Source organism: Oncorhynchus keta, chromosome 4, assembly GCF_023373465.1.
Source record: "Oncorhynchus keta strain PuntledgeMale-10-30-2019 chromosome 4, Oket_V2, whole genome shotgun sequence".
Classification (NCBI taxonomy): domain Eukaryota; kingdom Metazoa; phylum Chordata; class Actinopteri; order Salmoniformes; family Salmonidae; genus Oncorhynchus; species Oncorhynchus keta.
The window spans coordinates 87229757-87257527 of NC_068424.1; the positions used below are offsets into that span (position 1 = coordinate 87229757).

A 27771-nucleotide genomic window follows, 5' to 3' on the forward strand; every position below is an offset into this window, starting at 1 on the left:
TAGACCTGTTCAGTGTTCATTACACCTGTTCAGTGTTCATTATACCTGTTCATTACACCTGTTCAGTGTTCATTAGACCTGGTCAGTGTTCATTACACCTGTTCAGTGTTCATTACACCTGTTCAGTGTTCGTTACACCTGTTCAGTGTTCATTACATCTGTTCAGTGTTCATTACACCTGTTCAGTGTTTATTACAACTGTTCAGTGTTTATTACATCTGTTCAGTGTTCATTACATCTGTTCAGTGTTCATTACATCTGTTCAGTGTTCATTACAGCTGTTCAGTGTTTATTACACCTGTTCATTACACCTGTTCAGTGTTCGTTACACCTGTTCAGTGTTCATTACATCTGTTCAGTGTTCGTTACACCTGTTCAGTGTTCATTACATCTGTTCAGTGTTCATTACATCTGTTCAGTGTTCATTACATCTGTTCAGTGTTCATTACAGCTGTTCAGTGTTTATTACACCTGTTCATTACACCTGTTCAGTGTTCATTACAGCTGTTCAGTGTTCATTACATCTGTTCAGTGTTCGTTACACCTGTTCAGTGTTCATTACATCTGTTCAGTGTTCGTTACACCTGTTCAGTGTTCATTACATCTGTTCAGTGTTCATTACAGCTGTTCAGTGTTCATTACACCTGTTCAGTGTTCGTTACACCTGTTCAGTGTTCATTACACGTGTTCATTACACCTGTTCATTGTTCATTACACCTGTTCAGTGTTCATTACAGCTGTTCAGTGTTCATTACACCTGTTCAGTGTTCATTACAGCTGTTCAGTGTTTATTACACCTGTTCATTACACATGTTCAGTGTTCATTACACCTGTTCAGTGTTCATTACAGCTGTTCAGTGTTTATTACACCTGTTCATTACACCTGTTCAGTGTTCGTTACACCTGTTCAGTGTTCATCACAGCTGTTCAGTGTTCATTACATCTGTTCAGTGTTCATTACAGCTGTTCAGTGTCCATTATAGCTGTTCAGTGTCCATTATAGCTGTTCAGTGTTCGTTACACCTGTTCAGTGTTCATTACACGTGTTCATTACACCGGTTCAGTGTTCATTACACCTGTTCAGTGTTCATTACACCTTTTCAGTGTTCATTATAGCTGTTCAGTGTTCATCACACGTTCAGTGTTCATTACACCTGTTCAGTGTTCATTACACCTGTTCAGTGTTCATTACACCTGTTCAGTGTTCATTACACCTGTTCAGTGTTTATTACACCTGTTCATTACACATGTTCAGTGTTCGTTACACCTGTTCAGTGTTCATTACAGCTGTTCAGTGTTTATTACACCTGTTCATTACACCTGTTCAGTGTTCGTTACACCTGTTCAGTGTTCATCACAGCTGTTTAGTGTTCATTACATCTGTTCAGTGTTCATTACAGCTGTTCAGTGTTCATTACAGCTGTTCAGTGTTCGTTACACCTGTTCAGTGTTCATTACACGTGTTCATTACACCGGTTCAGTGTTCATTACACCTGTTCAGTGTTCATTACACCGGTTCAGTGTTCATTACACCTGTTCAGTGTTCATTATAGCTGTTCAGTGTTCATTACACCTGTTCAGTGTTCATTACACCTGTTCAGTGTCCATTATAGCTGTTCAGTGTTCATTATACCTGTTCAGTGTTCATTACACCTGTTCAGTGTTCATTATAGCTGTTCAGTGTTCATTACACCTGTTCAGTGTTCATTACACCTGTTCAGTGTCCATTATAGCTGTTCAGTGTTCATTACACCTGTTCAGTGTTCATTACACCTGTTCAGTGTTCATTACAGCTGTTCAGTGTTCATTACACCTTTTCAGTGTTCGTTACACCTGTTCAGTGTTCCTTACACGTGTTCATTACACCTGTTCAGTGTTCGTTACACCTGTTCAGTGTTCATTACACCTGGGGGACGGTTGAGCTAACGTAGGCTAATGTGATTATTATGAGGTTTTAAGTAACAAGAACATTTCCCAGGACATGTTAATCTAACTGCACTGTCCAATTTACAGTAGCTATTACAGTGAAATAATACCATGCTATTGTTTGAGGAGAGTGCACAGCTATGATCTTGAATATGTATTAATAAACCAATTAGGCACATTTGGGCAGTCTTGATAAAACATTTTGAACAGAAATGGTTCATTGAATCAGTCTCAACCTTTGCACATACACTGCTGCCATCTCGTGGCCATAATCTATATTGCGCCTACACTTTTGAGTGATATAATGAACTTTCTCTTGCATTTCAAAGATGATGAAAAAAAACATGTATGTTTCCAGATCTATTGTGTTATATTCTCCTACGTTCATTTCACATTTCCACAAACGTCAAAGTGTTTCCTTTCAAATGGTACCAAGAATATGCATATCCTTGCTTCAGGTCCTGAGATACAGGCAGTTAGATTTGGGTATGTCATTTTAGGAGGAAATTTGAAAAGGGTCCAATCCTTAAGTTAATTTATGCCCTGAAAAATCTATTCAGTTCCTCCACATTGAAATGAATGGCGGCCAACTTGAAAATAGGCTGTTGTGTCTGATTTGACATTAAATCTATGATGACTCTGTGAATCTTTTCCAATGGGTCTCCTTGTTCTGTGGGAAGGTTGGTGTAGTTATCAACTAGGGTACGCTGTGATAATAAAGCACAACTCAGAGCTGCCCATTCTGTCTCATCAATATTGCATTCAGGTATGACCTCTGACCCCCCATGGTGGACACATGGAGATGTTAACATGCCAATTATTGTGTACATTATTTCATACCTCAGGTTAATAACATATCAAGTACCTTATTATGCAAAGATTGTTCCTGATAATACAAAATTACATTACATATCCTCAACCCTGTTGGTCAAAATAACCAATGACAAGTGATAACTACATTGAGCTCCCTCCTATAGGTGCTTATGCCAGTGATAACTACATTGAGCTCCCTCCTATAGATGGTTATGCCAGTGATAACCACATTGAGCTCCCTCCTATAGATGGTTATGCCAGTGATAACTACATTGAGCTCCCTCCTATAGGTGGTTATGCCAGTGATAACCACATTGAGCTTCCTCCTATAGGTGGTTATGCCAGTGATAACCACATTGAGCTCCCTCCTATAGGTGGTTATGCCAGTGATAACTACATTGAGCTCCCTCCTATAGGTGGTTATGCCAGTGATAACCACATTGAGCTCCCTCCTATAGGTGGTTATGCCAGTGATAACCACATTGAGCTCCCTCCTATAGATGGTTATGCCAGTGATAACCACATTGAGCTCCCTCCTATAGATGGTTATGCCAGTGATAACTGAGCTTCCTCCTATAGGTGGTTATGCCAGTGATAACCACATTGAGCTCCCTCCTATAGATGGTCAGCCAGTCAGCCAGTCAGCCAGCCAGTCAGTCAGTCAGTCAGTCAGTCAGTCAGTCAGTTAGTCAGCCAGTCAGCCAGCCAGCCAGCCAGTCAGCCAGTCAGCCAGCCAGCCAGCCAGTCAGCCAGCCAGTCAGCCAGTCAGCCAGTCAGCCAGCCAGTCAGCCAGTCAGCCAGCCAGTCAGTCAGCCAGTCAGCCAGTCAGCCAGCCAGCCAGCCAGTCAGCCAGTCAGCCAGTCAGCCAGTCAGCCAGCCAGTCAGTCAGTCAGCCAGTCAGCCAGTCAGCCAGCCAGTCAGTCAGCCAGTCAGCCAGTCAGCCAGCCAGCCAGCCAGCCAGTCAGCCAGTCAGCCAGCCAGCCAGTCAGTCAGTCAGTCAGTCAGTTAGTCAGCCAGTCAGCCAGCCAGCCAGCCAGTCAGCCAGTCAGTCAGCCAGCCAGTCAGCCAGTCAGCCAGTCAGCCAGCCAGCCAGCCAGCCAGTCAGCCAGTCAGTCAGCCAGCCAGTCAGTCAGTCAGTCAGTCAGTCAGTTAGTCAGCCAGCCAGCCAGCCAGCCAGTCAGCCAGTCAGGCAGTCAGCCAGTCAGTCAGCCAGTCAGCCAGTCAGCCAGCCAGCCAGTCAGCCAGTCAGCCAGTCAGCCAGTCAGCCAGTCAGCCAGTCAGTCAGCCAGTCAGCCAGTCAGCCAGTCAGTCAGTCAGTCAGTCAGTCAGTTTGACCCTTTTCTGATGTCAAGGACAACAGAATAAGATTTTATTGCTCACATGAAAAAAAAAATATATATATTCTGAGTTAACATAATAAAAATACATTAAGAGCCAGATATGGATTACACGATCATTGAAGAGTACATATCCCAAATGAGTCCATTGCCCAGAGGGACACATTTCCAGAGTGGCAAAGTCTAATGACAATTTACATTAAGGTCCATGTCTGTGGGTTATGTTTTGGTATGACAACTACCTATAGGAGGGAGCTCAATGTGGTTATCACTGGCATAACCATCTATAGGAGGGAGCTCAATGTGGTTATCACTGGCATAACCATCTATAGGAGGGAGCTCAATGTGGTTATCACTGGAATAACCATCTATAGGAGGGAGCTCAATGTGGTTATCACTGGCATAACCATCTATAGGAGGGAGCTCAATGTGGTTATCACTGGCATAACCATCTATAGGAGGGAGCTCAATGTGGTTATCACTGGCAAAACCATATATAGGAGGAAGCTCAATGTGGTTATCACTGGCATAACCACCTATAGGAGGGAGCTCAATGTGGTTATCACTGGCATAACAACCTATAGGAGGAAGCTCAGTTATCACTGGCATAACCATCTATAGGAGGGAGCTCAATGTGGTTATCACTGGCATAACCATCTATAGGAGGGAGCTCAATGTGGTTATTACTGGCATAACCATCTATAGGAGGAAGCTCAGTTACCACTGGCATAACCAGCTATAGGAGGGAGCTCAATGTGGTTATCACTGGCATAACCATCTATAGGAGGGAGCTCAATGTGGTTATCACTGGCATAACCACCTATATGAGGAAGCTCAATGTGGTTATCACTGGCATAACCATCTATAGGAGGGAGCTCAATGTGGTTATCACGGGCATAACCACTTATAGGAGGAAGCTCAATGTGGTTATCACTGGCATAACCATCTATAGGAGGGAGCTCAATGTGGTTATCACTGGCATAACCACCTATATGAGGAAGCTCAATGTGGTTATCACTGGCATAACCATCTATAGGAGGGAGTACTGTACTGGTACCCCCTGTATATAGCCTCCACATTGACTCAGTACAGGTACCCCCTGTATATAGCCTCCACATTAACTCAGTACAGGTACCCCCTGTATATAGCCTCCACATTGACTCTGTACCGGTACCCCCTGTATATAGCCTCCACATTGACTCTGTACCGTTACCCCCTGTATATAGCCTCCACATTGACTCTGTACTGGTACCCCTGTATATAGCCTCCACATTGACTCTGTACTGGTACCCCTGTATATAGCCTCCACATTGACTCTGTACCGGTACACCCTGTATATAGCCTCCACATTGACTCTGTACCCCTGTATATAGCCTCCACATTGACTCTGTACCAGTACCCCTGTATATAGCCTCCACATTGACTCTGTACCAGTACCCCTGTATATAGCCTCCACATTGACTCTGTACCAGTACCCCTGTATATAGCCTCCACATTGACTCTGTACCGGTACCCCCTGTATATAGCCTCCACATTGACTCTGTACCCCTGTATATAGCCTCCACATTGACTATGTACTGGTACCCCCTGTATATAGCCTCCACATTGACTCTGTACCGGTACCCCTGTATATAGCCTCCACATTGACTCTGTACTGGTACCCCCTGTATATAGCCTCCACATTGACTCTGTACTGGTACCCCTGTATATAGCCTCCACATTGACTCTGTACTGGTACCCCCTGTATATAGCCTCCACATTGACTCTGTACCGGTACACCCTGTATATAGCCTCCACATTGACTCTGTACCCCCTGTATATAGCCTCCACATTGACTCTGTACCAGTACCCCCTGTATATAGCCTCCACATTGACTCTGTACCAGTACCCCCTGTATATAGCCTCCACATTGACTCTGTACCAGTACCCCCTGTATATAGCCTCCACATTGACTCTGTACCGGTACCCCCTGTATATAGCCTCCACATTGACTCTGTACCCCCTGTATATAGCCTCCACATTGACTATGTACTGGTACCCCCTGTATATAGCCTCCACATTGACTCTGTACCGGTACCCCCTGTATATAGCCTCCACATTGACTCTGTACTGGTACCCCCTGTATATAGCCTCCACATTGACTCTGTACTGGTACCCCCTGTATATAGCCTCCACATTGACTCTGTACTGGTACCCCCTGTATATAGCCTCCACATTGACTCTGTACCGGTACACCCTGTATATAGCCTCCACATTGACTCAGTACCCCCTGTATATAGCCTCCACATTGACTCTGTACCAGTACCCCCTGTATATAGCCTCCACATTGACTCTGTACCAGTACCCCCTGTATATAGCCTCCACATTGACTCTGTACCAGTACCCCCTGTATATAGCCTCCACATTGACTCTGTACCGGTACCCCCTGTATATAGCCTCCACATTGACTCTGTACCCCCTGTATATAGCCTCCACATTGACTATGTACTGGTACCCCCTGTATATAGCCTCCACATTGACTCTGTACTGGTACCCCCTGTATATAGCCTCCACATTGACTCTGTACCGGTACCCCCTGTATATAGCCTCCACATTGACTCTGTACCGGTACCCCCTGTATATAGCCTCCACATAGACTCTGTACCGTTACCCCCTGTATATAGCCTCCACATAGACTCTGTACCGTTACCCCCTGTATATAGCCTCCACATAGACTCTGTACCGTTACCCCCTGTATATAGCCTCCACATAGACTCTGTACCGTTACCCCCTGTATATAGCCTCCACATTGACTCTGTACTGGTACCCCCTGTATATAGCCTCCACATAGACTCTGTACCGTTACCCCCTGTATATAGCCTCCACATTGACTCTGTACCGGTACCCCCTGTATATAGCCTCCACATAGACTCTGTACCGTTACCCCCTGTATATAGCCTCCACATTGACTCTGTACCGGTACCCCCTGTATATAGCCTCCACATAGACTCTGTACCGTTTTACTGCTGCTCTTTAATGATTTGTTACTTTAATTTTGTATTTTGTACTTAACACTGATTTTACTTAACTGCATTGTTGGTTAAGTGCTTGTAAATTAGCATTTCACTGTGAGGTCTACACTTGTTGTATTCAGCATTTCACTGTGAGGCCTACACCTGTTGTATTCAGCATTTCACTGTGAGTTCTACTACACCTGTTGTATTCAGCATTTCACTGTGAGGTCTACTACACCTGTTGTATTCAGCATTTCACTGTGAGGTCTACTACACCTGTTGTATTCAGCATTTCACTGTGAGGTCTACTACACCTGTTGTATTCAGCATTTCACTGTGAGGTCTACTACACCTGTTGTATTCAGCATTTCACTGTGAGGTCTACTACACCTGTAGTATTCAGCATTTCACTGTGAGGTCTACTACACCTGTTGTATTCAGCATTTCACTGTGAGGTCTACTACACCTGTTGTATTCAGCATTTCACTGTGAGGTCTAAACCTGCTGTTCTGATTAAAAGAAGCAATTTTCTTTTTATTGGCCAGTCTGAGATACGGCTTTTTCTTTGGAACTCTCTTGGCTTATGCATGGGGAACCAGTACTGAGTAATGATCTATGGGGAACCAGTACTGAGTAATGATAACGTCTCTATGGGGAACCAGTACTGAGTAATGATAACGGCTCTATGGGGAACCAGTACTGAGTAATGATAACGGCTCTATGGGGAACCAGTACTGAGTAATGATAACGTCTCTATGGGGAACCAGTACTGAGTAATGATAACGGCTCTATGGGGAACCAGTACTGAGTAATGATAACGGCTCTATGGGGAACCAGTACTGAGTAATGATAACGTCTCTATGGGGAACCAGTACTGAGTAATGATAACGTCTCTATGGGGTACCAGTACTGAGTAATGATAACGTCTCTATGGGGAACCAGTACTGAGTAATGATAACGTCTCTATGGGGAACCAGTACTGAGTAATGATAACGGCTCTATGGGGAACCAGTACTGAGTAATGATAACGGCTCTATGGGGAACCAGTACTGAGTAATGATAACGTCTCTATGGGGAACCAGTACTGAGTAATGATAACGGCTCTATGGGGAACCAGTACTGAGTAATGATAACGGCTCTATGGGGAACCAGTACTGAGTAATGATAACGTCTCTATGGGGAACCAGTACTGAGTAATGATAACGTCTCTATGGGGAACCAGTACTGAGTAATGATAACGTCTCTATGGGGTACCAGTACTGAGTAATGATAACGTCTCTATGGGGAACCAGTACTGAGTAATGATAACGTCTCTATGGGGAACCAGTACTGAGTAATGATAACGGCTCTATGGGGAACCAGTACTGAGTAATGATAACGTCTCTATGGGGAACCAGTACTGAGTAATGATAACGTCTCTATGGGGTACCAGTACTGAGTAATGATAACGTCTCTATGGGGAACCAGTACTGAGTAATGATAACGTCTCTATGGGGAACCAGTACTGAGTAATGATAACGGCTCTATGGGGAACCAGTACTGAGTAATGATAACGTCTCTATGGGGAACCAGTACTGAGTAATGATAACGTCTCTATGGGGAACCAGTACTGAGTAATGATAACGTCTCTATGGGGAACCAGTACTGAGTAATGATAACGTCTCTATGGGGAACCAGTACTGAGTAATGATAACGTCTCTATAGGGAACCAGTACTGAGTAATGATAACGGCTCTATGGGGAACCAGTACTGAGTAATGATAACGTCTCTATGGGGAACCAGTACTGAGTAATGATAACGTCTCTATGGGGAACCAGTACTGAGTAATGATAACAGCTCTATGGGGAACCAGTACTGAGTAATGATAACGTCTCTATGGGGAACCAGTACTGAGTAATGATAACGTCTCTATGGGGAACCAGTACTGAGTAATGATAACGTCTCTATGGGGAACCAGTACTGAGTAATGATAACGTCTCTATGGGGAACCAGTACTGAGTAATGATAACGGCTCTATGGGGAACCAGTACTGAGTAATGATAACGTCTCTATGGGGAACCAGTACTGAGTAATGATAACGTCTCTATGGGGAACCAGTACTGAGTAATGATAACGGCTCTATGGGGAACCAGTACTGAGTAATGATAACGTCTCTATGGGGAACCAGTACTGAGTAATGATAACGGCTCTATGGGGAACCAGTACTGAGTAATGATAACGGCTCTATGGGGTACCAGTACTGAGTAATGATAACGTCTCTATGGGGAACCAGTACTGAGTAATGATAACGTCTCTATGGGGAACCAGTACTGAGTAATGATAACGTCTCTATGGGGAACCAGTACTGAGTAATGATAACGTCTCTATGGGGAACCAGTACTGAGTAATGATAACGTCTCTATGGGGAACCAGTACTGAGTAATGATAACGTCTCTATGGGGTACCAGTACTGAGTAATGATAACGTCTCTATGGGGAACCAGTACTGAGTAATGATAACGGCTCTATGGGGAACCAGTACTGAGTAATGATAACGTCTCTATGGGGAACCAGTACTGAGTAATGATAACATCTCTATGGGGAACCAGTACTGAGTAATGATAACGTCTCTATTGGGAACCAGTACTGAGTAATGATAACGTCTCTATGGGGTACCAGTACTGAGTAATGATAACGTCTCTATGGGGAACCAGTACTGAGTAATGATAACGTCTCTATGGGGAACCAGTACTGAGTAATGATAACGTCTCTATGGGGAACCAGTACTGAGTAATGATAACGTCTCTATGGGGAACCAGTACTGAGTAATGATAACGTCTCTATGGGGAACCAGTACTGAGTAATGATAACGTCTCTATGGGGAACCAGTACTGAGTAATGATATCGGCTCTATGGGGAACCAGTACTGAGTAATGATAACGGCTCTATGGGGAACCAGTACTGAGTAATGATAACGTCTCTATGGGGAACCAGTACTGAGTATGATAACGTCTCTATGGGGAACCAGTACTGAGTAATGATAACGTCTCTATGGGGAACCAGTACTGAGTAATGATAACGGCTCTATGGGGTACCAGTACTGAGTAATGATAACGTCTCTATGGGGAACCAGTACTGAGTAATGATAACGGCTCTATGGGGTACCAGTACTGAGTAATGATAACGTCTCTATGGGGAACCAGTACTGAGTAATGATAACGGCTCTATGGGGAACCAGTACTGAGTAATGATAACGTCTCTATGGGGAACCAGTACTGAGTAATGATAACGTCTCTATGGGGAACCAGTACTGAGTAATGATAACGGCTCTATGGGGAACCAGTACTGAGTAATGATAACGTCTCTATGGGGAACCAGTACTGAGTAATGATAACGTCTCTATGGGGAACCAGTACTGAGTAATGATAACGGCTCTATGGGGTACCAGTACTGAGTAATGATAACGTCTCTATGGGGAGCCAGTACTGAGTAATGATAACGGCTCTATGGGGTACCAGTACTGAGTAATGATAACGTCTCTATGGGGAACCAGTACTGAGTAATGATAACAGCTCTATGGGGAACCAGTACTGAGTAATGATAATGTCTCTATAGGGTACCAGTACTGAGTAATGATAACGTCTCTATGGGGAACCAGTACTGAGTATGATAACGTCTCTATGGGGAACCAGTACTGAGTAATGATAACGTCTCTATGGGGAACCAGTACTGAGTAATGATAACGTCTCTATGGGGTACCAGTACTGAGTAAAGATAACGTCTCTATGGGGAACCAGTACTGAGTAATGATAACGGCTCTATGGGGAACCAGTACTGAGTAATGATAACGGCTCTATGGGGTACCAGTACTGAGTAATGTGCAGGGGTACAAGGTAATTAAGTCATATAAATAAAGCTATATAAATGTTATGTACATAGTCATATACATAAAGCTATATAAATATATATAGCACTAAGTACTCTATATGGTTCTACACAACAGTTGTCTCACATTATTGCCTCATTACCATCACACTGAACAACATGACCAATTATTGTGTATTAGACATCAAGTCACAGTTCCTTACTGAGACCTCGACAACCAGGTGAGGGGAGTTCCTTACTGAGACCTAGACAACCAGGTGAGGGGAGTTCCTTACTGAGACCTAGACAACCAGGTGAGGGGAGTTCCTTACTGAGACCTAGACAACCAGGTGATGAGAGTTCCTTACTGAGACCTAGACAACCAGGTGAGGGGAGTTCCTTACTGAGACCTAGACAACCAGGTGAGGGGAGTTCCTTACTGAGACCTAGACAACCAGGTAAGGAGAGTTCCTTACTGAGACCTAGACAACCAGGTGAGGGGAGTTCCTTACTGAGACCTAGACAACCAGGTGAGGGGAGTTCCTTACTGAGACCTAGACAACCAGGTGAGGGGAGTTCCTTACTGAGACCTAGACAACCAGGTAAGGAGAGTTCCTTACTGAGACCTAGACAACCAGGTGAGGGGAGTTCCTTACTGAGACCTAGACAACCAGGTGAGGGGAGTTCCTTACTGAGACCTAGACAACCAGGTGAGGGGAGTTCCTTACTGAGACCTAGACAACCAGGTAAGGAGAGTTCCTTACTGAGACCTAGACAACCAGGTGAGGGGAGTTCCTTACTGAGACCTAGACAACCAGGTGAGGGGAGTTCCTTACTGAGACCTAGACAACCAGGTGAGGGGAGTTCCTTACTGAGACCTAGACAACCAGGTAAGGAGAGTTCCTTACTGAGACCTAGACAACCAGGTGAGGGGAGTTCCTTACTAATTAGTGACCTTAATTCGTCCATCAAGTACAAGGGAAGAGCGAAAACCCACCGACACTCGGCCCTCCATGGAGTTTGACACGATGTGTTGAACAGGAAGTGAGAATAGAACAGGAAGTGAAATAAAGAGCGTTGGCTGTTATAGCTCCACCTTCAAGAAAACTGGACATGTGATATAAAATGAGATGACCTTTGTCTTGTCTTTAAACCCTCTTTGTTTTAAATGGTTCAGAGTGAACTATTTGAAATGTTTAGAAAGTTTACTCGTATTGAATACACCTCAAATCTGACTTCATACATCCAATGACTCCTTATCAAAGATGGTGGATAAATAAGAGGCGTTTTCATTTACATTTTAGTCATTTAGTAGATGCTCTTATCCAGAACGACTTACAGTCAGACATTCATCTCCAGATAGCTAGGTGGGACAAGCACATATCACAGTCATAGAAAGTACATTTTTTTCTCAATAACGTTGCTGTCAGTAGAGTCAGAGCTAGAAGGGGGGTGGGGGGGTCAAGTGCTGGTTAAGTAGGGTTTCAGACATTTTCGGAAGATGGGCAGGGACTCTGCTGACCTAGGTGGACAGGGACACTGCTGTTCCAGGGGGAAGATGGACAGGGACTCTGATGTCCTAGCATCAGGGGGAAGATGGACAGGGACTCTGATGTCCTAGCATCAGGGGGAAGATGGACAGGGACTCTGATGTCCTAGCATCAGGGGGAAGATGGGCAGGGACTCTGCTGTCCTAGCATCAGGGGGAAGATGGACAGGGACTCTGCTGTCCTAGCATCAGGGGGGAGATGGACAGGGACTCTGCTGTCCTAGCATCAGGGGGAAGATGGACAGGGACTCTGCTGTCCTAGCTTCAGGGGGAAGATGGACAGGGACTCTGCTGTCCTAGCTTCAGGGGGAAGATGGACAGGGACTCTGCTGTCCTAGCTTCAGGGGGAAGATGGACAGGGACTCTGCTGTCCTAGCTTCAGGGGGAAGATGGACAGGGACTCTGCTGTCCTAGCTTCAGGGGGAAGATGGACAGGGACTCTGCTGTCCTAGCTTCAGGGGAAGATGGACAGGGACTCTGCTGTCCTAGCTTCAGGGGGAAGATGGACAGGGACTCTGCTGTCCTAGCTTCAGGGGGAAGATGGACAGGGACTCTGCTGTCCTAGCATCAGGGGGAAGATGGACAGGGACTCTGCTGTCCTAGCTTCAGGGGGAAGGTGGGCAGGGACTCTGCTGTCCTAGTTTATTTTCCACCATAATTTGCAAATAAATTCATTACAAATCCTACAATGTGATTTCCTGGATTTTTTTCTACTAATTTTGTCTGTCATAGTTGAAGTGTACCTATGATGAAAATTACAGGCCTCTCTCATCTTTTTAAGTGGGAGAACTTGCACAATTGGTGGCTGACTAAATATTTTTTTGCCTCACTGTAACTAGGACATGTGACATCCTGGCAAATTTGAGAAAAAACACTTTATATCCGAGTTCTCAGGCGGTTGATGTGTAGGCCGTCATTGTAAATAAGAATTTGTTCTGACTTGCCTAGTTAAATAAATGTCAAATATATATATATTTTTTAAAGTTGGCTATGCATATTCATGACATAGGCTAGTGGCATAGTAGCATCTCTCTCCATTGAATTCAGGCGGTTGACGTCAAAAACCCTTATTGAATATTCAAAAAAGCATTACAATAATCAGATATATCCACCAATCCAAAGAAAGGATAGGCGGGAAGTAGTGTGTGGTCAGTGCTCCCATTGGACGGAGAGACATGTATCTGGTCAAGGCTTCATGATTCATAAAGGTCATGTTAGTGACCGCTGTTAACTCACACAACAACATGTAGAGCTAAGATGTCCTGCATTACCCTCAGACCTTATTTTCAGCTTTTATTCCAAAACCTTATTCTTTCCCAATACATTTTTCCCATGGGGATGACTGAATGAACCAGAGGTAACTCATTTCTACATTTTAGGACTACAAGCTGGTGAGCTCTATATCTGGCACACTGGAGTGAGAGAGGGAACAACTAGCTCTGGTTTGTCCCATCTGGTTTATAAACTCAGCAAAAAAAGAAATGTCCCTTTTTCAGGAACCTGTCTTTCAAAGATAATTAATAAAAATCCAAATAACTCCACAGATCTTCATTGTAAAGTGTTTAAACACTGTTTATTCCCTTTCTGCTAGTCACATGTCTGTGGAACTTGTTCAGTTTATGTCTCGGTCTCAGTTGTATATTTACACATGTTAAACTGAAAATAAACGCAGTTGACAGTGAGAGGACGTTTCTTTTGTTGTTGCTGAGTTTGTCCTAGTCCCCATCCCGCCCAGACCGTAAAGAAATAGCCAGCGAGATGACTCTCCTGGGGGCACCTCCTCCACCGGGCGGGGACAATAAGCAGAGCGGCCCAACCAGGATCTACGGTCTCTTCCTCTATCACGCCATTGGCTCTTGAAGCTGAAATTGTACCAATAGGAATGTAACAGCGACTCCGTGGCCAGACGACTGACGGAGAGCGCCTCTGTGAAATAGAATGAACATGTATCTAACTGTGTTGCTGTTGGTGTTGACTTTATACGGTGTCCCTTCAACCGGACAAAAGAAAAAGGAGGTATAGATATTATTCTTAGCGCACGGTGACATAATCATCACACTGCAAGCATCGTAAACTTACTAAATCGCTAACGTTAGCTCATGGTTCGAGCTAGCTAGCTATGAACTTTTAGCCAGGAACCGGTTACCTAGCTAGTTTGCATCGTCGAAATGCTGCAGATATAGCTATCTAGATACTTGTAATAACTAACAAATCACTTATTGACATGGCTATGTTCTATTTGGTCGAAAACTTTTAACCTTCCTGCAGCTATAATCCGCATCTACTAAACTGTTAGCACTTCCGGGTCAGGAAGGCGCCCTCTTTTAGCGCTAGCTAGGAAGTAGATACTTTCTCTCTGTGAGGGTGGGCTAGTTGATGAACTGGGCTGGTATAAGACCCTAACCTCTCTTCTCTCTCCCTCCAGACCCTGCTCTCTGTGAGGGGGGGCTAGTTGATGAACTGGGCCGGTTTTAATACCCTAACCTCTCTTCTCTCTCCCTCCAGACTATGCTCTCTGAGAGGGGGGGCTAGTTGATGAACTGGGCTGGTATAAGACCCTAACCTCTCTTCTCTCTCCCTCCAGACCCTGCTCTCTGAGAGGGGGGGCTAGTTGATGAACTGGGCTGGTTTAAGACCCTAACCTCTCTTCTCTCTCCCTCCAGACCCTGCTCTCTGAGAGGGGGGGCTAGTTGATGAACTGGGCTGGTATAAGACCCTAACCTCTCTTCTCTCTCCCTCCAGACCCTGCTCTCTGAGAGGGGGGGCTAGTTGATGAACTGGGCTGGTTTAAGACCCTAACCTCTCTTCTCTCTCCCTGCAGACCCTGCTCTCTGAGAGGGGGGGCTAGTTGATGAACTGGGCTGGTTTAAGACCCTAACCTCTCTTCTCTCTCCCTGCAGACTGCTCTCTGAGAGGGGGGGCTAGTTGATGGACTGGGCTGGTATAAGACCCTAACCTCTCTTCTCTCTCCCTCCAGACCCTGCTCTCTGAGAGGGGGAGCTAGTTGATGAACTGGGCTGGTTTAAGACCCTAACCTCTCTTCTCTCTCCCTCCAGACCCTGCTGTCTGAGTGGGTGGGCCAGCTGATGGACCAGGTCGCTATACGACTCTGACCTCTAACCCCTTTTCTCCCTCCAGACCCTGCTCTCTGAGAAGGTGAGTCAGCTTATGGACTGGACAGGGAAGAGAGCTGTGATCCGTATGAACGGGGAGAAGTTTCGTCGCTTTGTGAAGGCTCCTCCCAGGAACTACTCTGTGGTCATCATGTTCACCGCCCTGCAGCCACAGAGACAGTGTGGCGTCTGCAAGTAAGTTCGCTACAGATTGTGACACCACATAATGAGATTTAAACAAAGATTTTTGGTATCCATGACTTGGGAGTTATCGGGTGGGTAATGTTTGGTGTAGCGCAGGGGATTTTCGACCAACCATAGCTTGGCAATACTGTCTTCGTCCTCATTTAGTGGAAACAGGAGTGTCATAAAAAGTCTGTGTCCGTTTTAATTGTGAAAATAAATACATGATTTGCTCCATGGAGTAATTGTACGATGTGTACACCGCCATGTTGTCCATTTCAAGTCTTCTCTCATTGTTCACCCCAAAGTGATGCATGTCAGGATACTGAGAGAACACTTCAAATAGACAACATGACAGACTACTTCATAGAGCAAAACATGTGTTTCTCTTCTCAAACCCGTCTGCAAGTAACAGACACAGAGACTGTCAGGTCTGCCAGTCAGTAACAGAGACTGTCAGGTCTGCCAGTCAGTAACAGAGACTGTGTCTAGTCTGCCAGTCAGTAACAGAGACTGTGTCTAGTCTGCCAGTCAGTAACAGACTGTCTAGTCTGCCAGTCAGTAACAGAGACTGTGTCTAGTCTGCCAGTCAGTAACAGAGACTGTGTCTAGTCTGCCAGTCAGTAACAGAGACTGTGTCTAGTCTGCCAGGCAGTAACAGAGACTGTGTCTAGTCTGCCAGTCAGTAACAGACTGTGTCTAGTCTGCCAGTCAGTAACAGAGACTGTGTCTAGTCTGCCAGTCAGTAACAGAGACTGTGTAGTCTGCCAGTCAGTAACAGAGACTGTGTAGTCTGCCAGTCAGTAACAGAGACTGTCTAGTCTGCCAGTCAGTAACATAGACTGTGTAGTCTGCCAGTCAGTAACAGAGACTGTGTAGTCTGCCAGTCAGTAACAGAGACTGTCTAGTCTGCCAGTCAGTAACAGAGACTGTGTCTAGTCTGCCAGTCAGTAACAGAGACTGTCTAGTCTGCCAGTCAGTAACAGAGACTGTGTAGTCTGCCAGTCAGTAACAGAGACTGTGTCTAGTCTGCCAGTCAGTAACAGAGAATGTGTCTAGTCTGCCAGTCAGTAACAGAGACTGTGTAGTCTGCCAGTCAGTAACAGAGACTGTGTAGTCTGCCAGTCAGTAACAGAGACTGTCTAGTCTGCCAGTCAGTAACAGAGACTGTGTAGTCTGCCAGTCAGTAACAGAGACTGTCTAGTCTGCCAGTCAGTAACAGAGAATGTGTCTAGTCTGCCAGTCAGTAACAGAGACTGTCTAGTCTGCCAGTCAGTAACAGAGACTGTGTAGTCTGCCAGTCAGTAACAGAGACTGTCTAGTCTGCCAGTCAGTAACAGAGACTGTGTCAGGTCTGCCAGTCAGTAACAGAGACTGTGTCTAGTCTGCCAGTCAGTAACAGAGACTGTGTCTAGTCTGCCAGTCAGTAACAGAGACTGTGTCTAGTCTGCCAGTCAGTAACAGAGACTGTCAGGTCTGCCAGTCAGTAACAGAGACTGTGTCTAGTCTGCCAGTCAGTAACAGAGACTGTGTCTAGTCTGCCAGTCAGTAACAGAGACTGTGTCTAGTCTGCCAGTCAGTAACAGAGACTGTCTAGTCTGCCAGTCAGTAACAGAGACTGTGTCTAGTCTGCCAGTCAGTAACAGAGACTGTGTCTAGTCTGCCAGTCAGTAACAGAGACTGTGTCTAGTCTGCCAGTCAGTAACAGAGACTGTGTCTAGTCTGCCAGTCAGTAACTAGTCTGTCAGTAAGGGGTCACATGGTTGTCAGTAACAGAGACCGTAAGGGGTCACATGGTTGTCAGTAACAGAGACAGTGTCTAGTCTGTCAGTAAGGGGTCACATGTTAGTTTTACACATGGTTGTCAGTAACAGAGACAGTAAGGGGTCACATGGTTGTCAGTAACAGAGACTGTGTCTAGTCTGCCAGTAAGGGGTCACATGGTCACATGGTTGTCAGTAACAGAGACTGTGTCTAGTCTGCCAGTAAGGGGTCACATGGTCACATGGTCACATGGTCACATGGTTGGGGCAAATACATGTCATATTATTTGTTTATGGTATGATTTATTCAGCACTATTCTATTAGTTCCATTGTTCTGGACACACTAAATCATTGCTATCTGAAATATTGAAAGGTATTTGACATGCTGTGTGTGTCCACCCCCTCTACAGACAGGCTGACGAGGAGTACCAGATCCTAGCTAATTCCTGGCGTTACTCCAGTGCCTTCACCAACAAGGTCTTCTTCGCTACCGTCGACTTTGATGAAGGATCTGACGTCTTTCAGATGGTATAACTCTTCTATCTCTCTCTATATCTCTTTCAGTTCACCCTTCACATGTTATCTAGAACCGACCTGTCTCCCTGACTGTTAGAACCGGCCTGTCTCCCTGACTGTTAGAACCGGCCTGTCTCCCTGACTGTTAGAACCGGCCTGTCTCCCTGACTGTTAGAACCGGCCTGTCTCCCTGACTGTTAGAACTGGCATGTCTCCCTGACTGTTAGAACCGGCCTGTCTCCCTGACTGCTAGAACCGGCCTGTCTCCCTGACTGTTAGAACCGGCCTGTCTCCCTGACTGTTAGAACCGGCCTGTCTCCCTGACTGTTAGAACCGGCCTGTCTCCCTGACTGTTAGAACCGGCCTGTCTCCCTGACTGTTAGAACCGGCCTGTCTCCCTGACTGTTAGAACCGGCCTGTCTCCCTGACTGTTAGAACCGGCCTGTCTCCCTGACTGTTAGAACCGGCCTGTCTCCCTGACTGTTAGAACCGGCCTGTCTCCCTGACTGTTAGAACCGGCCTGTCTCCCTGACTGTTAGAACCGGCCTGTCTCCCTGACTGTTAGAACTGGCCTGTCTCCCTGACTGTTAGAACCGGCCTGTCTCCCTGACTGCTAGAACCGGCCTGTCTCCCTGACTGTTAGAACCGGCCTGTCTCCCTGACTGTTAGAACCGGCCTGTCTCCCTGACTGTTAGAACCGGCCTGTCTCCCTGACTGTTAGAACCGGCCTGTCTCCCTGACTGTTAGAACCGGCCTGTCTCCCTGACTGTTAGAACCGGCCTGTCTCCCTGACTGTTAGAACCGGCCTGTCTCCCTGACTGTTAGAACCGGCCTGTCTCCCCTGACTGTTAGAACCGGCCTGTCTCCCTGACTGTTAGAACCGGCCTGTCTCCCTGACTGTTAGAACCGGCCTGTCTCCCTGACTGTTAGAACCGGCCTGTCTCCTGACTGTTAGAACCGGCCTGTCTCCCTGACTGTTAGAACCGGCCTGTCTCCCTGACTGTTAGAACCGGCCTGTCTCCCTGACTGTTAGAACCGGCCTGTCTCCCTGACTGTTAGAACCGGCCTGTCTCCTGACTGTTAGAACCGGCCTGTCTCCCTGACTGTTAGAACCGGCCTGTCTCCTGACTGTTAGAACCGGCCTGTCTCCCCTGACTGTTAGAACCGGCCTGTCTCCCTGACTGTTAGAACCGGCCTGTCTCCCTGACTGTTAGAACCGGCCTGTCTCCCTGACTGTTAGAACCGGCCTGTCTTCCTGACTGTTAGAACCGGCCTGTCTCCCTGACTGTTGGAACCGGCCTGTCTCCCTGACTGTTGGAACCGGCCTGTCTCCCTGACTGTTGGAACCGGCCTGTCTCCCTGACTGTTGGAACCGGCCTGTCTCCCTGACTGTTGGAACCGGCCTGTCTCCCTGACTGTTGGAACCGGCCTGTCTCCCTGACTGTTGGAACCGGCCTGTCTCCCTGACTGTTGGAACCGGCCTGTCTCCCTGACTGTTGGAACCGGCCTGTCTCCCTGACTGTTGGAACCGGCCTGTCTCCCTGACTGTTAGAACCGGCCTGTCTCCCTGACTGCTCGAACCGGCCTGTCTCCCTGACTGTTGGAACCGGCCTGTCTCCCTGACTGTTGGAACCGGCCTGTCTCCCTGACTGTTAGAACCGGCCTGTCTCCCTGACTGTTGGAACCGGCCTGTCTCCCTGACTGTTGGAACCGGCCTGTCTCCCTGACTGTTGGAACCGGCCTGTCTCCCTGACTGTTGGAACCGGCCTGTCTCCCTGACTGTTGGAACCGGCCTGTCTCCCTGACTGTTAGAACCGGCCTGTCTCCCTGACTGTTGGAACCGGCCTGTCTCCCTGACTGTTAGAACCGGCCTGTCTCCCTGACTGTTAGAACCGGCCTGTCTCCCTGACTGTTAGAACCGGCCTGTCTCCCTGACTGTTAGAACCGGCCTGTCTCCCTGACTGTTGGAACCGGCCTGTCTCCCTGACTGTTGGAACCGGCCTGTCTCCCTGACTGTTGGAACCGGCCTGTCTCCCTGACTGTTGGAACCGGCCTGTCTCCCTGACTGTTGGAACCGGCCTGTCTCCCTGACTGTTAGAACCGGCCTGTCTCCCTGACTGTTGGAACCGGCCTGTCTCCTGACTGTTGGAACCGCCTGTCTCCCTGACTGTTGGAACCGGCCTGTCTCCCTGACTGTTAGAACCGGCCTGTCTCCCTGACTGTTAGAACCGGCCTGTCTCCCTGACTGTTAGAACCGGCCTGTCTCCCTGACTGTTGGAACCGGCCTGTCTCCCTGACTGTTGGAACCGGCCTGTCTCCCTGACTGTTAGAACCGGCCTGTCTCCCTGACTGCTCGAACCGGCCTGTCTCCCTGACTGTTGGAACCGGCCTGTCTCCCTGACTGTTAGAACCGGCCTGTCTCCCTGACTGTTAGAACCGGCCTGTCTCCCTGACTGTTAGAACCGGCCTGTCTCCCTGACTGTTGGAACCGGCCTGTCTCCCTGACTGTTGGAACCGGCCTGTCTCCCTGACTGCTCGAACCGGCCTGTCTCCCTGACTGCTCGAACCGGCCTGTCTCCCTGACTGTTGGAACCGGCCTGTCTCCCTGACTGTTAGAACCGGCCTGTCTCCCTGACTGTTAGAACCGGCCTGTCTCCCTGACTGCTCGAACCGGCCTGTCTCCCTGACTGCTCGAACCGGCCTGTCTCCCTGACTGTTAGAACCGGCCTGTCTCCCTGACTGTTAGAACCGGCCTGTCTCCCTGACTGTTGGAACCGGCCTGTCTCCCTGACTGTTAGAACCGGCCTGTCTCCCTGACTGTTGGAACCGGCCTGTCTCCCTGACTGCTCGAACCGGCCTGTCTCCCTGACTGTTAGAACCGGCCTGTCTCCCTGACTGCTCGAACCGGCCTGTCTCCCTGACTGTTGGAACCGGCCTGTCTCCCTGACTGCTCGAACCGGCCTGTCTCCCTGACTGTTGGAACCGGCCTGTCTCCCTGACTGCTCGAACCGGCCTGTCTCCCTGACTGTTGGAACCGGCCTGTCTCCCTGACTGCTCGAACCGGCCTGTCTCCCTGACTGTTGGAACCGGCCTGTCTCCCTGACTGCTCGAACCGGCCTGTCTCCCTGACTGTTGGAACCGGCCTGTCTCCCTGACTGTTGGAACCGGCCTGTCTCCCTGACTGCTCGAACCGGCCTGTCTCCCTGACTGCTAGAACCGGCCTGTCTCCCTGACTGCTAGAACTGGCCTGTCTCCCTGACTGCTAGAACCGGCCTGACTGTTATAATCAAATCAAATCAAATTGATTTATATAGCCCTTCTTACATAATATAATAATAATAATATTACATCAGCCGATATCTCAAAGTGTTGTACAGAAACCCAGTCTAAAACCCCAAACAGCAAAGCAATGCAGGTGTAGAAGCACGGTTGCTAGGAAAAACTCCCTAGAAAGGCCAAAACCTAGGAAGAAACCTAGAGAGGAACCAGGCTATGTGGGGTGGAGATTATAAATCTAGAGAGGAACCAGGCTATGAGGGGTGATGATTATAAACCTAGAGAGGAACCAGGCTACGAGGGGCAGAGATTATAAATCTAGAGAGGAACCAGGCTATGAGGGGTGGAGATTATAAACCTAGAGAGGAACCAGGCTATGAGGGGTGGCCAGTCCTCTTCTGGCTGTGCCGGGTGGAGATTATAACAGAACATGGCCACGATGTTCAAATGTTCATAGATGACCAGCAGGGTCACATAATAATAATCACAGTAGTTGTCGAGGGTGCAGCAAGTCAGCACCTCAGGAGTAAATGTCAGTTGGCTTTTCATAGCCGATCATTAAGAGTATCTCTACCGCTCCTGCTGTCTCTAGAGAGTTGAAAACAGCAGGTCTGGAACAGGTAGCACGTCCGGTGAACAGGTCAGGGTTCCATAGCCGCAGGCAGAACAGTTGAAACTGGAGCAGCAGCACGGCCAGGGATACTGGGGACAGCAAGGAGTCATCATGCCAGGTAGTCCTGAGGCATGGTCCTAGGGATCAGGTCCTCTGAGAGAGAGAAAGAAAGAGAGAATTAGAGAGAGCATACTTAAATTCACACAGGACACCGGATAAGACAGGAGAAATACTCCAGATATAACAGACTGACCCTAGCCCCCCGACACAAACTACTGCAGCATAAATACTGGAGGCTGAGACAGGAGGGGTCAGGAGACTCTGTGGCCCCATCCGATGATACCCCCGGGCAGGGCCAAACAGGCAGGATATAACCCCACCCACTTTGCTTAAGCACAGCCCCCACACCATTAGAGGGATATCTTCAACCACCAACTTACCATCCTGAGACAAGGCCGAGTATAGCCCACAAAGATCTCCGCCACGGCACAACTCAAGGGGGGCGCCAACCCAGACAGGAAGACTCAGACCCAGACTCAACCCAGACTCAACCCACTCAAGTGACGCACCCCTCCTAGGGACGGCATGGAAGAGCACCAGTAAGCCAGTGACTCAGCCCCTGTAATAGGGTTAGAGGCAGAGAATCCCAGTGGAAAGAGGGGAACCGGCCAGGCAGAGACAGCAAGGGTGGTTCGTTGCTCCAGTGCCTTTCCGTTCACCTTCACACTCCTGGGCCAGACTACACTCAATCATATGACCCACTGAAGAGATGAGTCTTCAGTAAAGACTTAAAGGTTGAGACCGAGTTTGCGTCTCTGACATGGGTAGGCAGACCGTTCCATAAAAATGGAGCTCTATAGGAGAAATCTCTGCCTCCAGCTGTTTGCTTAGAAATTCTAGGGACAATTAGGAGGCCTGCGTCTTGTGACCGTAGCGTACGTGTAGGTATGTACGGCAGGACCAAATCAGAGAGATAGGTATGAGCAAGCCCATGTAATGCTTTGTAGGTTAGCAGTAAAACCTTGAAATCAGCCCTAGCCTTAACAGGAAGCCAGTGTAGAGAGGCTAGCACTGGAGTAATATGATCACCTTGTTTGGTTCTCGTCAGGATTCTAGCAGCCGTATTTAGCACTAACTGAAGTTTATTTAGTGCTTTATCCGGGTAGCCGGAAAGTAGAGCATTGCAGTAGTCTAACCTAGAAGTGACAAAAGCATGCATTAATTTTTCTGCATCATTTTTGGACTGAAAGTTTCAGATTTTTGCAATGTTACGTAGATGGGGAAAAAAGCTGTCCTTGAAATGGTCTTGATATGTTCTTCAAAAGAGAGATCAGGGTCCAGAGTAACGCCGAGGTCCTTCACAGTTTTATTTGAGACGACTGCACAACCATCAAGATTAATTGTCAGATTCAACAGAAGATCTCTTTGTTTCTTGGGACCTAGAACAAGCATCTCTGTTTTGTCCGAGTCTAAAAGTAGAACATTTGCAGCCATCCACTTCCTTATGTCTGAAACACAGGCTTCAAGCGAGGGCAATTTTGGGGCTTCACCATGTTTCATTGAAATGTACAGCTGTGTGTCATCCGCATAGCAGTGAAAGTTAACATTATGTTTCCGAATGACATCCCCAAGAGGTAAAACTATATAGTGAAAACAATAGTGGTCCTAAAACGGTACCTTGAGGAACAACGACATTTACAGTTGATTGGTCAGAGGACAAACCATCCACAGAGACAAACTAATATCTTTCCGACAGCTAAGATCTCAACCAGATCAGAACTTGTCCGTGTAGACCAATTTGGGTTTCCAATCTCTCCAAAAGATTGTGGTGATCAATGGTATCAAAAGCAGTTCTAAGTTCTAGGAGCATGAGGACAGATGCAGAGCCTCGGTCTGGCGCCATTAAAAGGCCATTTACCACCTTCACAAGTGCAGTCTTAGTGCTATGATGGGGTCTAAAACCAGACTGAAGTATAGTAGTAGTTATATACACTACTCAAAAAAATAAAGGGAACACTTAAACAACACAATGTAACTCCAAGTCAATCACACTTCTGTGAAATCAAACTGTCCACATAGGAAGCAACACTGATTGACAATAAATGTCACATGCTGTTGTGCAAATGGAATAGACAACAGGTGGAAATTATAGGCAATTAGCAAGACACCCCCAATAAAGGAGTGGTTCTGCAGGTGGTGACCACACACCACTTCTCAGTTCCTATGCTTCCTGGCTGATGTGTTGGTCACTTTTGAATGCTGGCGGTGCTTTCACTCTAGTGGTAGCATGAGACGGAGTCTACAACCCACACAAGTGGCTCAGGTAGTGCAGCTCATCCAGGATGACACATCAATGCGAGCTGTGGCAAGAAGGTTTTCTGTGTCTGTCTGCATAGTGTCCAGAGCATGGAGGCACTACCGGGAGACAGGTCAGTACATCAGGAGACGTGGAGGAGGCCGTACGAGGGCAACAACCCAGCAGCAGGACCACTACCTCCGCCTTTGGCATTTACCAGAGAACACCAAGATTGGCAAATTCGCCACTGGCGCCCTGTGCTCTTCACAGATGAAAGCAGGTTCACACTGAGCACATGTGACAGACGTGACAGAGTCTGGAGACGCCGTGGAGAACGTCCTGCTGCCTGCAACATCCTCCAGCATGACCGGTTTGGCGGTGGGTCAGTCATGGTGTGGGGTGGCATTTCTTTAGGGGGCCGCACAGCCCTCCATGTGCTCGCCAGAGGTAGCCTGACTGCCATTAGGTACCGAGATGAGATCCTCAGACCCCTTGTGAGACCATATGCTGGTGCGGTTGGCCCTGGGTTCCTCCTAATGCAAGACAATGCTAGATCTCATGTGGCTGGAGTGTGTCAGCAGTTCCTGCAAGAGGAAGGCATTGATGCTATGGACTGGCCCGCCCGTTCCCCAGACCTGAATCCAATTGAGCACATCTGGGACATCATGTCTCGCTCCATCCACCAACGCCACGTTGCACCACAGACTGTCCAGGAGTTGGCGGATGCTTTAGTCCAGGTCTGGGAGGAGATCCCTCAGGAGACCATCCGCCACCTCATCAGGAGCATGCCCAGGCGTTGTAGAGAGGTCATACAGGCACGTGGAGGCCACACACACTACTGAGCCTCATTTTGACTTGTTTTAAGGACATTACATCAAAGTTGGATCAGCCTGTAGTGTGGTTTTCCACTTTAATTTTGAGTGTGACTCCAAATCCAGACCTCCATGGGTTGATAAATTTGATTTCCATTGATAATTTGTGTGATTTTGTTGTCAGCACATTCAACTATGTAAAGAAAAAAGTATTTAATAAGAATATTTCATTCATTCAGATCTAGGATGTGTTATTTTAGTGTTCCCTTTATTTATTTGAGCAGTGTATATAGTAGTAGTTAAGTAGTGTTTGTGTATATAGTAGTATTTATAATCTGTGTTACTTGTGTATATAGTAGTAGTTAAGTAGTATTTGTGTATATAGTAGTATTTATATATCTGTGTTATTTGTGTATATAGTAGTAGTTAAGTAGTATTTGTGTATATAGTAGTATTTATAATCTGTGTTATTTGTGTATATAGTAGTAGTTAAGTAGTATTTTATTTGTGTATATAGTAGTAATTATATATCTGTGTTATTTGTGTATATAGTAGTAGTTAAGTAGTATTTTATTTGTGTATATAGTAGTAATTATATATCTGTGTTATTTGTGTATATAGTAGTAGTTAAGTAGTATTTGTGTATATAGTAGTATTTATATATCTGTGTTATTTGTGTATATAGTAGTAGTTAAGTAGTATTTGTGTATATAGTAGTATTTATAATCTTGTGTTATTTGTGTATATGGTAGTATTTATATATCTGTTATTTGTGTATATAGTATTATTTATATATCTGTTATTTGTGTATATAGTAGTATTTATATATCTGTCTTTGTCTCCCCAGTTGAATATGAACTCGGCTCCCTCCTTCATCCATTTCCCTGCTAAAGGGAAGCCTAAGAAGTCTGACTCCTATGAGCTGCAGGTCAGAGGCTTCGCTGCAGAACAACTGGCCCGCTGGGTCGGGGACCGCACTGATGTACAGGTAGCCCCTCCTGACCTCTCACCTCTTCGCCTTTCACTGATGTACAGGTAGCCCCTCCTGACCTCTCACCTCTTCACATTTCACTGATGTACAGGTAGCCCCTCCTGACCTCTCACCTCTTCACCTTTCACTGATGTACAGGTAGCCCCTCCTGACCTCTCACCTCTTCACCTTTCACTGATGTACAGGTAGTCCCTCATGACCTCTCACCTCTTCACCTTTCACTGATGTACAGGTAGCCCCTCCTGACCTCTCACCTCTTCACCTTTCACTGATGTACAGGTAGCCCCTCCTGACCTCTCACCTCTTCACCTTTCACTGATGTACAGGTAGCCCCTCCTGACCTCTCACCTCTTCACCTTTCACTGATGTACAGGTAGCCCCTCCTGACCTCTCACCCCTTCACCTTTCACTGGCGTACAGGTAGCCCCTCCTGACTTCTCACCTCTTCACCTTTCACTGATGTACAGGTAGCCCCTCCTGACCTCTCACCTCTTCACCTTTCACTGATGTACAGGTAGCCCCTCCTGACCTCTCACCTCTTCACCTTTCACTGATGTACAGGTAGCCCCTCCTGACCTCTCACCTCTTCACCTTTCACTGATGTACAGGTAGCCCCTCCTGACCTCTCACCTCTTCACCTTTCACTGATGTACAGGTAGCCCCTCCTGACCTCTCACCTCTTCACCTTTCACTGATGTACAGGTAGCCCCTCCTGACCTCTCACCTCTTCACCTTTCACTGGCGTACAGGTAGCCCCTCCTGACCTCTCACCTCTTCACCTTTCACTGGCGTACAGGTAGCCCCTCCTGACCTCTCACCTCTTCACCTTTCACTGATGTACAGGTAGCCCCTTCTGACCTCTCACCTCTTCACCTTTCACTGATGTACAGGTAGCCCCTCCTGACCTCTCACCTCTTCACCTTTCAAATTCAAATCAAATGTATTTATATAGCCCTTCGTACATCAGCTGATATCTCAAAGTGCTGTACAGAAACCCAGCCTAAAACCCCAAACAGAAAGCAATGCAGGTGTAGAAGCACGGTGGCTAGGAAAAACTCCCTAGAAAGGCCAGAACCTAGGAAGAAACCTAGAGAGGAACCAGGCTCTGTTGGGTGGCCAGTCCTCTTCTGGCTGTGCCGGGTAGAGATTATAACAGAACATGGCCAAGATGTTCAAATGTTCATAAATGACCAGCAGGGTCCAATAATAATAAGGCAGAACAGTTGAAACTGGAGCAGCAGCACGGCCAGGTGGACTGGGGACAGCAAGGAGTCATCATGTCAGGTAGTCCTGGGGCATGGTCCTAGGGCTCAGGTCAGTTGAAACTGGAGCAGCAGCATGGCCAGGTGGACTGGGGACAGCAAGGAGTCATCATGTCAGGTAGTCCTGAGGCATGGTCCAAGGGCTCAGGTCCTCCGAGAGAGAGAAATAAAGAGAGAAAGAGAGAATTAGAGAGAGCATACTTAAATTCACACAGGACACCGAATAGGACAGGAGAAGTACTCCAGATATAACAAACTGACTCTAGCCCCCCGACACATAAACTACTGCAGCATAAATACTGGAGGCTGAGACAGGAGGGGTCAGGAGACACTGTGGCCCCATCCGATGACACCCCCGGACAGGGCCAAACAGGAAGGATATAACCCCACCCAGCCAAAGCACAGCCCCCACACCACTAGAGGGATATCTTCAACCACCAACTTACCATCCTGAGACAAGGCTGAGTATAGCCCACAAAGATCTC

The 27771-nt window shown here is 47.1% G+C and overlaps 1 protein-coding gene across 3 annotated transcripts in view; it reads left to right on the forward strand.

Moving 5' to 3' along the window:
• Positions 1-14326: 14326 nt before the first annotated feature.
• LOC127929786 (magnesium transporter protein 1) overlaps positions 14327-27771 on the forward strand; it is a 28816-nt gene continuing 15371 nt past the window's right edge. For all 3 annotated transcript variants that reach the window (XM_052518145.1, XM_052518144.1, XM_052518146.1), the window contains exons 1-4: positions 14327-14476; positions 15599-15768; positions 17931-18048; positions 25881-26021. In XM_052518145.1, coding sequence (XP_052374105.1) covers positions 14399-14476; positions 15599-15768; positions 17931-18048; positions 25881-26021 — 507 coding nt within the window. In that variant the 5' untranslated portion in view covers positions 14327-14398. The remainder of the gene's footprint in view (positions 14477-15598; positions 15769-17930; positions 18049-25880; positions 26022-27771) is intronic.